Raw genomic sequence first — 12,144 nt, 5'->3', positions numbered from 1 at the left:
ACATTCTTAACTGTATTTTATTGATAAAGAGTTCTTATTCTATGTTTGTAACCTCCTTAATAAAGTGTTCCATTTATTCCTTGTGTGACTTCTTGATGTAAGCTCTGAATCTGGTACCTTGGCTTCTAGGTTGCACACTACTGACTCCTTTGTGGCTTGGGGCTCAAAAGACAGTGAGTGAACTGTTTCGCTCTTGTCTTTCTTGTCTTGTCTTGTCTTGTCCAGAACAACCTAAGTTCCCCCTGGTTTAGGACTGGGGAACTACAAAGGTGGTGGCAGTACAGCTGGACAGGGTTGGTTTTCCCCAGTCTACTGGTCACACCTGCAGCTTGGGATAAGCAACAGAAATTATATACAGTACATGCTGGCAGTGATGAGATAATTCCATATTATTTACATTTTGACAGCATGGAATAACACACTTTTCATGCTGCCGATACGAGATATAATGAACAACCTTTAAAAGACAGCCTTAAAATATGTATTGAATAAAGAAATACCGTAATTTTTGCTCCAAAACACACACTTTTTTGCTCCTAGAAAGTAAGGAAAAATGCCTGTGCGTGTTACGGAGCGAATGCACGGATCGGAGCCATGGCTGCCATCAGTCAAGCAAAGCGGGAGCCGCTTACACGCTCTACGAGGCTCTCACTTTGCTTGCTTTAAAGCGACCTGGAGCCGGGAAGGAGGGAGGGAAGGAGAGCCATGGCAGCAAAGCCGGCAGCAGCCGCTTACACGGGAGGAGGGACAGACGCTAGCAAAAGTCCGCGCGCTCTCTAAACAGAGCAATGAGGCTGCAGAGGGACAGCAGGAAAGATAAAATTTAAGCAACCAGCAGCAAAATAAAACCAACCTTGAGCTCTGAGCCAGTGCAGTGAAAACCAGGAAGTAAAAAAAAAGGCTGGGGAGGGCATGAGGGAGAGGGGAGAACTTCGCAAATCCCCTGCGTCTCAGCTGATCCGCTGGGAGGAGCAGCTTGTTTTCAGGCAGGATAGATTTGAGCATTGTCTGGGTCCTAGTGCCCCTACCGCTTTTTTGTGCTCCATTATATTGCTGCTGGTGGCTGCTTATCATTCAGGCTGCAAGGAGGAGCGCTTTTACACAGCTAATGGCAAATCCCCTGCAGTCCAAGTCCTCTTCACTTGCTCAAATCTATTCTGCCTCAAAACAAGGAGCGGAAGGAAAAGGCTGCAAACTGTTAAATGGAAAAAAAACCCAGGCACAGGGCAAATACCTTAAGTATACCTTTAAAGCAACAGTGCTCTTTTCCTCCCTCCTCCCTGCTCAGCTCTCCGAAAAGCTCCTTCTCCACACACACCCCACGCGTGCTCCTTGTCCCTTGAGTTCTTTTCCTTCCCTCCCCACTTAAAACGTGGTTACAAAGCACGGATCCACATGGATCCTCAGGATTTTTGCACTGGGTCACCCCAAATTCACCATCAGATCACATAGCATTTCCATGGCTACAGCCTGCACCAAAAAACACACACGCACCCACTGTTTCATGGAGCCGCAATGGCGCAAAACCGTGGTTACAAAGCATGGATCCACATGGATCCTCAGGATTTTTGCATTGGGCTACCCCAAACTCACTGTCAGATCACATGTCTGTGGCCACAGCATGAACCATAAAAATCATACATCCACTGTTTTGTTTAGAATATTTTTTCCTTGTTTTCCTCCTCTAAAAACTATGCGCGTGTTACGGTCAGATGCGTGATAGAGCGAAAAATACGGTAATCTGCTGAGGGATACATCCAGGGCTGGACTTAACACTAGACATGATGAGGCAGCCACTTAAAGTGGCACATGCTGTGGGTGGGTTGATGGCAGCAGTCCTGCCATTCGCCCTGGGCCCACTAAACTACCTTGCCTACACCTGCTAAGCTAGGTTGTCCTCAAGTGTGTTGCTAGGTAGGGATGGGGAATAAATGGTCTAATTCACAGTTCTTGCTCATTTGCCCTTCTCCAAATTTTGCGGCGAATTATCCAACAAACTTGTTGTTGTTGGCATCTTTTTGTCTTGAGAGACAATCGAGCGCACTTCCGGGGGTGAAGTCAGCAGCGTCCAGGCCAGCAGTGGCTTTCAACCCCCCCTAACATGTGGGACAGAGTTGGGATTTTTAGGGGACCAAAGTTCTTGAGCTTTTTTAAGGAGATCAGTCAAAGTTGTTGAGGGACAGAAAGTGTCAGCTCCCCTGCCACCCTACATACCCTGCATGACACCCTGAGATCCCCCAACACCTGCTGCACCCCGCCTCTGTCTCCCTTCCCTACTGCCCAAGGGACCTCAGGGTGCAAACTTGGGCAGTGTGTATGGAGGTTCTGGGCTGCCCAGATGACAAGATCCCCTCTCAGCCTCGCTGATGGTGGTCCAAAGGAAGTCAGAGCAATAGATTTAACCCCAGCTTGGCTGCAGGACTTTCTGGAAAAAGGCATACAGTGGTACCTCGGGTTAAGAACTTAATTCATTCTGGAGGTCCATTCTTAACCTGAAACTGTTCTTAACCTGAGGTACCACTTTAGCTAACGGGGTCTCCCGCTGCTGCTGCGCCACCACCCGATTTCTGTTCTCATCCTGAAGCAAAGTTCTTAACTCAAGGTACTATTTCTGGGTTAGTGGAGTCTGTAACCTGAAGCGTCTGTAACCTGAAGCATCTGTAACCCAAGGTGTCATCCAAACACTTTAGGGACTCCCCACTGAATTTGTGTAGAATTTACTCTTATTACAACTAGACATTGGAAAAATCTCTCTGGGGGGAAATGTAGACGACTGGTACAAAGTGTGTGGGATATCATTCTATTGGAAAAACTAATGAATAAATTATTATTGTTAACAGATCAGAAACAAAAGGATAACTTCACAACAATTTGGCATGATGATGATAATAATAATTTTATTATTTATAACCTGCCCATGCAAGCATTCCAGATAATAACCAATCCCCAACAACAACTTGATATAACTACAAAAGCAAAAGATATTATTATTGTTGCATTTTTACTTCTGGGGGAGACAGAGAGGAGCTTGTGGGTGTTTCTGCCTCTGGTGTCAAAATAATGTGATCCGCTTTGGGGCTGTGCACCCTAAGGCACTTTGCTACTCCACATCAGGCAGCTAAATATCTTGGGTTTACCAAGGAAGTACATCCCCCTGCCAATTCACAAAAGTCCCAGTGTCTTTCTCCGAGAGATGGGAAAGGGTCTTCAGGATGCTTTGCACACTCTCATTCACTGTGAGTAACTGGAAAGAAAGAACAGTGACACAGGGACTTGTGAGTAAAAGAAAAGAAAAGAAAAAAGAGTGTCAAAAAACATAAGTAACATCAACTGAGAGTACAGGGGACAACATTCACGCACCGTCCATCAAACACAAACAGAGAAGCATTCTGGACGACTGCTCTCTATATCTGTGGATAAGGGTGATCCAATAAGACATTAATGACCCATTGTGGTGCAATGGTGAGAGTGTCAGGCTAGGACCTGGGAGATCAGGGTTCAAATCCCCACTTGGCCATGAAGATCACTAGACCACTCATTGTGTCTCAACCTAACCTACGTCACAGGTTATTGTGGGGATTAAATGAGGAGAGGAAGAACCACACATACCACCTTTAGCTCCACAAGCATTTCACAACAACACCAAAGGCTTCTAGAAGTCAACTAGAAATTTTCTTTTCCCTTCCCTTCCTTACTATTTTACTCAAAAGTCAGCTCCCATAGTGTTCACTTGAGCATACTCCTAAGTAGATCTGTCATACTTGCCTTGTCTTCTTCCCCTCCTCTTAATGCACTTCTAATATCCCCACTCCAGCTAATCAGGTTGCAATCACTAACCCCATTTACCTAGGAGTAAGCCCCATTGAATGCAATGGGAACTTAGTTCTGAGCAAGACCAGGCTAGACTTTCTTCTGTCAATAACTACCTTGAAAAACAAATGCTAAATCAAATGGCCTTTTGTACTTTCTGTACTTTGAAACCAAAGCCCAACCCTTCAGCTTGGTAATATTGTTCCTTTGCAGATGTCTTCTCAACAGTTATTCATTCATTCATCACACACTTTTGAATACACCTCCCCATCACTTTCCAAACCACAAACATTCAGATTCTTTTTTTTTTTAAGTGATTATGTTTCACAAGAACAACAGAACCCTTTAATTCGCTTTAGTTAATCAGAACTAAGAGTTCTGGGATGTGCTTGAATCCTTCCCACAAAATGATGATAGTCAGGAAACACTGTATGCTTTTAACGCTTGTCAGTTGCTATCAGCCACAATAGCCCTTGTCCAGACAATTAGCTCTGGAAATAAATAGTAGGGAATTGGCATTACCTTCACAGGGTGGATTTAAACACAGGAATAAAGTAAAGGTAAAGGGTAAAGGGACCCCTGACCATTAGGTCCAGTCATGGCCGACTCTGGGGTTGCGGTGCTCATCTCGCTTTATTGGCTGAGGGAGCCGGTGTACAGCTTCCAGGTCATGTGACCAGCATGACTAAGCCACTTCTGGCGAACCAGAGCAATGCACGGAAACACCGTTTACCTTCCCGCCGGAGCGGTACCTATTTATCTACTTGCACTTTGACGTGCTTTTGAACTGCTAGGTGGGCAGGAGCAGGGACCGAGCAACGGGAGCTCACCCCGTCACGGGGATTCGAACCTCCAACCTTCTGATCGGCAAGTCCTAGGCTCTGTGGTTTAACCCACAGCGCCACCCTTTTCCACCCGCATCCCTTTTAAACACAGGAATCCAACACTGTAAATGAGTCAGAAATTAGATTGTTTTCACCAAAAGAAAAAAAATCCAATGAGAGTTAAACAATTCTCACTCTCTGGCACCATCTGATGTTGCATGTTTAAAACACATTCAAATCACATTATTGTGATGAATGTAGCTGAGTCTATAGACTGATTCTTGACTTGTCGGGGGCATCTTTCTGGTCAGAGTTGTGGATCCAGCCACAATTCAGCAGAGAGTTGAATTTTTAAATGGCTTAAGCATTCCTAACACAATGCTGGATTGTAGCCCACCAGTGTGTGTGACTATTTTCTTGCTGGATTGGATCATCAGACCAAAGGCTTTCTTATTTTTAATTTTATTCTAATATTACTAGAGAATGTCTTTTAAAATTCTTTTGAAACTACAAACAAGTTAATAAACTCATTATCCATCCTGACCCTTATTTCAATGTAGGTCAAACGAGTTAGATAATTGCAATGCTCTTTGTATGGTGATCTGATTCTGACACAAATAACTTACCCCTCCACCTGTCATGTCTGTATGCACAAACCCAGGATGCAGTGCAATGCACAGGATTTTGTCATTAGCATATCCCAGGGACTGGCACCGCGTCAGCATATTCAGAGCAGCCTAAGAATGAGACATACCAGAAGCATGTAGCTGAATGATACAGCTAAGGATGGGGGATAATTCCCCCCCCTTTTGTATTTTAATTTGAACCAATCTTATTTCCATTTCCCAAACCAATATTCAACTGAAATGCTGCACTTCTGTAGATTTTGCAATGTAGTCCTTCACGAAAGACACAGGTGGTTTCTGTGGCTAGTTGTACCGCTTTCCATCTACAGTGGGTTTACCAGCTATGACCTTCCCTAGATTAGGAAACTTGTCCTGCCAGGCTTAGCTAGGTCAGTCCTTGGGAGGAAGGGTTATCAAGCTCTTTGTTCTCCCACTTTCCCCCATTCCACCTACTAGTCAGGAGGTCTAAGCTGGATGCTCCAAGCTCAGACTGCGTGGCTTAAGCAAGCCACCTTTTGTGTTTCTATACAAATAATTTAGAAACTCTCACCACTTAGGAACCTAATTCTCACTTCCTGTGTGTTGTTACTGCTGTATGAATCTGACCTTTGAAGAGGTTATAAGTAAACCATTTTTAACTTACCAAATGTTTGGTCTTTTCTATGCTAAAGGAAGTGGGGAACTTTGGAAGCCACTTAGAAGGGGGTATTTTAAAGGTCTAACAACCTATATTTCCCTGCTTTACGTTACTGCATATTTTGTTATTTTAAATCCATGCTGGGGTTCTCTCACCAAAGAGTACTTGCCCCAAACCTGGATCTAGTGATCCAGGGAATTCACTTTTTATGATTATACCTTAACTTATTTGTCTTTTAAGCAAAATACCAACAATATCATAAAAAACACAGAAATATCCAGAAGCATCAAAATAGTCACTCTGTCAGTCACCCTGCTAAGATAGTCAGCCAGGAAAGCCAAAGCAGTGTCCCAAAATGGGCCAAAAATGGGCCAGATAATAATGTTCATCCATGAGTCTCTGAGGTTGTCTAGCCTCTTGGTTCTTGAGAAACTCCCCCCCCCCAAAAAAAGCCAACTGGAGACTGGCCCGTAGTCATGAAGGTCAGGAGATATATAAATACTTATATAAAAATGTATAATTACCTGGCCAGCACCTTCAAGGCAAAAGAAACATGCCCCTTGGATAACTGACCACTAAACCAGTGTTCCTTAAATTGGATGCACAGATTTTATTGGACCACAACTCCTATAATCCTCAGCCTGCTTATTCAATTGTCAGAGACAAAGATGGATCTAGGGGAGCATGACCAGTTCAGTTGCACCGAGTGCAGAACGTTAGGCGCCGCAATGACATCCAATGGAAGGCAAGAGGTGGTGGGGCCTGCTGGATATTAGTGTTGCAGAGGGCACTGTAAGCCCAACAGCACTTGAAGTCCCAAGGCTGAAGAACACTGCACAAAACTGACTACTTGTCTGTGATGTGTTGATACCTTGCTGCAACGGTAATTGACAACTTGTCCATTCTCCCACAGGAAGAGATTTGTGATGGAGCCAGCATCACTAGAGATGTTGACAATGGCAGCTTTGCTGCAGCTCATCCCATTCTGGGGGCTTTCCAGAGATGCCTTCCTCAGCAAGGGCAGGAATGCCTGGAGAAGAAGAGAAAAGAATTGCACACAGCAGCACATGCTGTAGAGAAGACTGGCCATAGTGCCAGATTTAGGGTAGTGCAGGCAGTTCCCCCCACACAGGGCACTGAGCCAAGGGGGCACATAACAGCTACAACTCCTACTTCAACAGGTTCAATCTTCCCCCATCACCTCCATTACCACGAAGGTTGCACTGTTAAATATTATTCTCTCATGCAGCTATTACAAGCTTAGTTCCATATCCTTTCTCCATGAAAAAGGCACAGCTGCCGATCACCTCATCACCAGGAAGCAGTGACATCAGGCCACCTACTTCTCCAACATTAAGGGATCTGCAACAGGACAAGAAATATCTGTGAAGGAGGAACAACACGGTAGCCTTACCTGGCTCACCATCATGGGCCCAATCACATTGGTCTTGTACACTTCAGACATGTCTTCCGGTGTCTCAGCTTCCATAACTAAGTTTATCCTTGCAATTCCAGCATTGTTTATCAGAAGGGTCAGCCCAACCCCTTTAAGCCGTTCAGTGACTCTGGTTGCAGCATCCTTGACACTAGAGGGCTCAGAAGTGTCTTCAGCAGCAAAGAGAAGAATTTCATAAGTCCAACTTTTTCTCTCACTACAAATCAACACATTATAAGCCTTTTTCTTATGATAATATTTAGAAGGAAGAATTGGAATTTGATATGCATCAAATATTGTTCCATTTCCACCCCCTGAGATTTAATTGCCAGAAACTGGAAGATAATAGATACAGGTAACTCACATTTTATGCAGGGGTTACATTCCAGGGATGATGTGTATACACAAAAACACATATACACCCTTGGAGCTGCCTCTGCGCAAGCAACCTTACATTTGGAGCCAGGACACTAAACAGTATAACCTCCACCCAGAAGGCAAGTCTGAGAGCTTAAAAGCTCTTTCCATGCTGGGAAAACCCTGCACAAAAAGAGATTTTAAGCTCTCTGCCTTCTGTGCATTTAATTTGTGTGATTTCAACCAGCTGGCCTTCAATCACAGAAAGTTGAAATTGTGCATGTTAAGCACACATAAGGTGCAAGTTACCTGTGTTAAATATAAGAAGCCCATGTTGGAAAAGATTTAAGAACTACATGCACTTTCAAAGATAATGAACATAATAAACCACAGCTGGGCACCCTTGACCTTTAGTAACAATAGAGAGCCTAGGATAGGCAAAGTCAGCCTGGAAGGTTCTTCATTGAGAAGGCTGCCAGCTGCAATTCAGTAATGGATGGAGAACAATAGGCCAAGGGAAGCTCTGTGTGAGAGAGTTTTGGTTGATACTGGAAGCTGGAGACAGAGGCTTGCCTTGCTCTGGGCTGGACCCAAAGATGTGCCTTGACAATCTTCCTGGAAACCTAATGGGGAGGCCAGATCTGTGGAGTGTTAACACTGTGAGCCCATCCATCCTATGCTCAAGTTGTATATATGTGTGATAAAATAAAACCGTATATCCCAAAGGCACTGCAGTTTTAGTTGACCTTCATTCCAAAAAAAGCAAATCCCAGGAAAGCACTGGAACACCTGGAATCTCTCACTGCTCAGAGACTGGGGTGCATGAAATAGCATTTTTATTTACATACGGTATTTTTTCTTCAGTAGCTGTAGCTGCCTAAAGGCAATGCACAGCTACCCAATAGCAACACTCCCACGAAGGATTAAAGTGCAGTCTTCTGGCAGAGGCCCAAAACTCTTTGAACTAGTATAAAAACAATTTGTGTCAATATTGCAACACCTACAAGTTACTCATAATATCAGAGGTGGAGTCATCTCCAGGAGTACAAAGGTGCCTAGATATGGAATAGTGTGTCATATAATTGAAAGTTATAATGCAAATAGAAAGGCTCAATGATGTTGAGTTTTGCTCTCTATTTAGAGCTGAACTGGATTGTGCTCGGACTGTTTGGGGGTTCTGCCTACAGTCCGTGAGGAGAATGGCCCTTTCTCACATCATGCGGTTCATCATTTGATGTGGCAGAAAGGAAATGAAAGAGTTAAAGAAAAAGAGATGAATCCTCAGTGTGAGGATGCCTCTCAGCAACTGTTGACAATGGAGTTGACTTTTATATATTTAAGTTGTTTTTAGAACATATCCTGCAGGAAAGTAGTCTTGTGAAATGACTTTGAATCTCAGCGCTTGTCTCTGGCAATGTGGGAAGAGGGGGGGCAAGGCAATTTGGTGGGGGGCAAACACATACCCAGTGGGATAATCTCCACTCCCTGATGCTTGGCAGCCAAATCCTTCAAGACCTGGAAGATGCACAGACCATAGATTTAGGATGCAACATCAAGCCCTGGAGGTGGGAATATTTAAAATTGGAGAGAAGAAAGTAGATGATTTGGGCTGTGTACACACTAACCCATTCGTAACACAAAAATGTAGTTTTCCCATAATCTGAAATAATTCATTCTCATTCTTAACAAACAGTTTTCAGTCTAGATTAAAGTTACCAGATGTCCCCGTTTCCCGGGGACAGTCCCAGGATTTACAGATCAGTCCCCTGACAAAATCCATTTATTTAACAGGAAGTTGAAAAGTGTCCCTGGATTCATTGAAAAAAATCTGGTAACCTTAGCCTAGATTGATTCTAGATCCTGCTGTCCACAAAGGTGGAGGTGGTTACAAGATATGCTTTTGAAATACCTCTCCTTGGTTAGGTAATCAAGAAGGAAGTGGTGTTAAAGCCATGGCTGTGAACACTCTATACCCTTGAAAGACATTTGAAGCACCAAACAAAGAATTCTGGTCGCTGTTGTTTACCCTTCACAGAACCACAGTTCTCAGCTCCTTTACAAAATTCAGTGCCAATATTTTTTTTTTTGGGGGGGAGAACTTCAAGGTGCTTTAAAGGTATATTGTATACACAGGCTTAGGCTGCAAACCCACATTTTATTAAAGAATCAAGGGAAACTGAGTACAGTGGTACCTCAGGTTAAGTACTTAATTTGTTCCGGAGGTCCATTCTTAACCTGAAACTGTTCTTAACCTGAAGCACCACTTTAGCTAATGGGGCCTCCTGCTGCCGCCGCGCCACCAGAGCACAATTTCTGTTCTCATCCTGAAGCAAAGTTCTTAACCCGAGGTACTATTTCTGGGTTAGCAGAGTCTGTAACCTGAAGTGTATGTAACCCGAGGTACCACTGTACTTGTTTTTTCTATGTGTTCCACAAACAAAGATCTACTGAATAATTTTTGTCCTGGTTTTGATTTTGATTGCATAAGTGTTGCTTGCCTCTCCCCACCCAATTAACTGCAACTTGTGGTTTTAGCTTTTATTTTCAGATTAGTCACAGGTTGCAAAGATCGGTGGGTTACATAAGAGATTAAAGACTTGGCTAAGCACAAGCTATGAACCAACAAGGGACATGCCTTGTGCACCTTCCTTTTGAAGGACGGGATGGGCCAGCACTGCTGTCTCTGTCCTAGGCAACGGAAGCAGGGTGGGTGCTGGCTCAGTATCCGATTTACTTCCACCAGCCTTGCCTGAAGGGGGAGGCTTTTACATAATAGGGGAAAGTGACAGAGGTGGAGAAGCAAGGGGGGCATATCTGGAAGGGAGGTAAAGGGAGGCATTTCTGAGAGCTTACCTGAGTCTCCTTCAGAGAGTGGATCTCCACCCCCTAACCCCAGGGGCTTTCCTTGGGATCAGACATATCTTGGGGCTTGGAATCCATAACCCACACCCCACTATAAGAAGACAGTACCTACCTGCAAGCTAAATGATACGTTACCTCTTTGACAAGTTGTAAGGCTCTTTTTCCACACTCTTCCAATCCAATTGCATACGAATGAACATTGCAATTGTAAGCACGTTGACACAGACAAAATCCTCACTGAAGCGACTATTTAGTAATGTTTAACTCACGTTATTTGTTTCAAAATCTGAGCTGTTCTTGTAATAGCCAACCCTCAATAGCATAATCACTTCTTCCTTTAAATGTTCTTCAGATCAAGGGGTGAGAAATACCAAATCTCTTTCCTACTCATTCTTCCCTAATTCTGTAAAAGAAAGGGTTGTCAAAGCACTCAAGGGGGCCACTAAATTGTGTTTAAGCAGTCAGACCCTGGGAATGGGAAGTGCAACAAGCTTGCCTGGGGCACTTGCCTGAGGCACAAGTGTCCTGGCACCAACCTCATTTCTGTACTCATCCCAGTGTGCATCCTGTGGCTCACCTGGGCACGTGGTCCCTCTGGGTCCCGGCAGGTGGCAAAGATCCATTCGGGCCGGTTGCTTTTCCCAACAAGCTGCCTCACCAGCTCCAAGCCAATACCCCGATTGGACCCAGTCACCAGGACACTGCGTGCATTCAGCACAGCCATCTTTCTTCCCAGCCTGCGCTCAACTGACAATCCCTCTGTTGGCTCAGCTCCGGTGCTAACTCCAGCCCTCAGTTTCTCCAGCAAGGCTGTTATCAGCGTGTGCTCTGCATTTGGCAAAAATCCAGTGTTGTTCAAGTTACTTCATGCAGAGGAGAAAGGAAAGAAGCTGGGGTTTGCCACTAGCAGGCAGAAACAGATTAACAAGTCTTGTTGCCTGGTGGGGAAGGGAAGCTGACAGGGCAGAAACAGCAGTCATTTAAGAAAACACAGTGGCACCCAAGGATAGCCGATTCTGACACCCAGGTCCATACCCTCCAACTGCCCTGATTTTGCCGGGATCACCACAGAAACACTGCAGCCATCACGACTCCGTGACTTTGTCCTGAAAGTCCCAGATGCCAGAGCGGATCATGCCACACACCAAGTGCCTCCGCCTTTCCCTCAACCTGTTCTCATTCATCATTTGGCTTTCCCTGATCGCCACTGCAAGAAGCCCTTCTCCACATCCTTTGCTGCTTTTTGGACTCCCACCCACCCACCCACCCTGCCCAGTGATCCCGGAGTGTGCACTTGTGTTTGGCTGCCTGTGTGTTCCCCACACCTCCACCTCCTGGGCCCTGTCAGTGTTTTGCATGGGGGGAGGCATTGCCATGGATGCCAGGGGGGTTGGTGGGGGTGGGCAAAGAGGGCTGGGAGTGGGTGCACAAGTCCTTGGTCCTTTAAAGTGGGAAGTGCCAGAGTCTCATCCATAGAAGTGCCTCCCAACTTCTTCATCAGGGGTAGGCAACCTAAGGCCTGGGAGCTGGATGAGGCTCAATTGCCTTCTCAATCCGGCCCACGGACGGTCCAGGAATCAGCATGTTTTTACA

General features: G+C 44.9%; 2 protein-coding genes across 3 annotated transcripts in view; one reads left to right on the top strand and one right to left on the bottom strand.

The window, feature by feature from the left end:
• The window catches only part of LOC308591623 (C-signal-like), a 53,950-nt gene that overhangs the window by 2,551 nt on the left and 39,255 nt on the right, over positions 1–12,144 (top strand). The gene's annotated exons all lie outside the window — the stretch shown is intronic.
• Positions 2,871–11,538, bottom strand: LOC308591632 (C-signal-like). Of its 2 annotated transcripts, XM_081202465.1 has the most exons (7): positions 11,129–11,271; positions 10,821–10,954; positions 9,153–9,204; positions 7,312–7,502; positions 6,769–6,927; positions 5,261–5,371; positions 2,871–3,244 (listed from the first exon to the last, which is right to left on the bottom strand). In XM_081202465.1, exons 2-7 carry the CDS (start codon positions 10,872–10,874, stop codon positions 3,134–3,136), a joined length of 678 nt encoding a protein of 225 aa, XP_081058591.1. In that variant the 5' UTR covers positions 10,875–10,954; positions 11,129–11,271; the 3' UTR covers positions 2,871–3,133. The 2 variants fall into 2 exon arrangements, with proteins under 2 accessions (XP_081058591.1, XP_081058590.1); XM_081202464.1 differs by lacking the exon at positions 10,821–10,954 and having other exon boundaries at positions 11,129–11,538.

Source organism: Podarcis bocagei (genome assembly GCF_964188305.1).
Source record: "Podarcis bocagei genome assembly, chromosome: 7".
Taxonomy (NCBI): Eukaryota; Metazoa; Chordata; class Lepidosauria; order Squamata; family Lacertidae; genus Podarcis; species Podarcis bocagei.
This window is presented reverse-complemented; position numbering and strand designations above follow the sequence as displayed.

What these genes read in the sequence shown, in the direction of transcription:
- LOC308591632 (XM_081202464.1), bottom strand. Translation starts at nt 11,275, where the DNA reads ATGGCTGTGCTGAATGCACGCAGTGTCCTGGTGACTGGGTCCAATCGG. An exon ending in CAGAGGGACCACGTGCCCAG is followed by an intron (nt 9,205 to 11,128) that starts GTGAGCCACAGG and finishes TGCATCTTCCAG; the next exon opens with GTCTTGAAGGATTTGGCTGC. An exon ending in TCAATTACCGTTGCAGCAAG is followed by an intron (nt 5,372 to 6,768) that starts GTATCAACACAT and finishes TCTCATTCTTAG; the next exon opens with GCTGCTCTGAATATGCTGAC.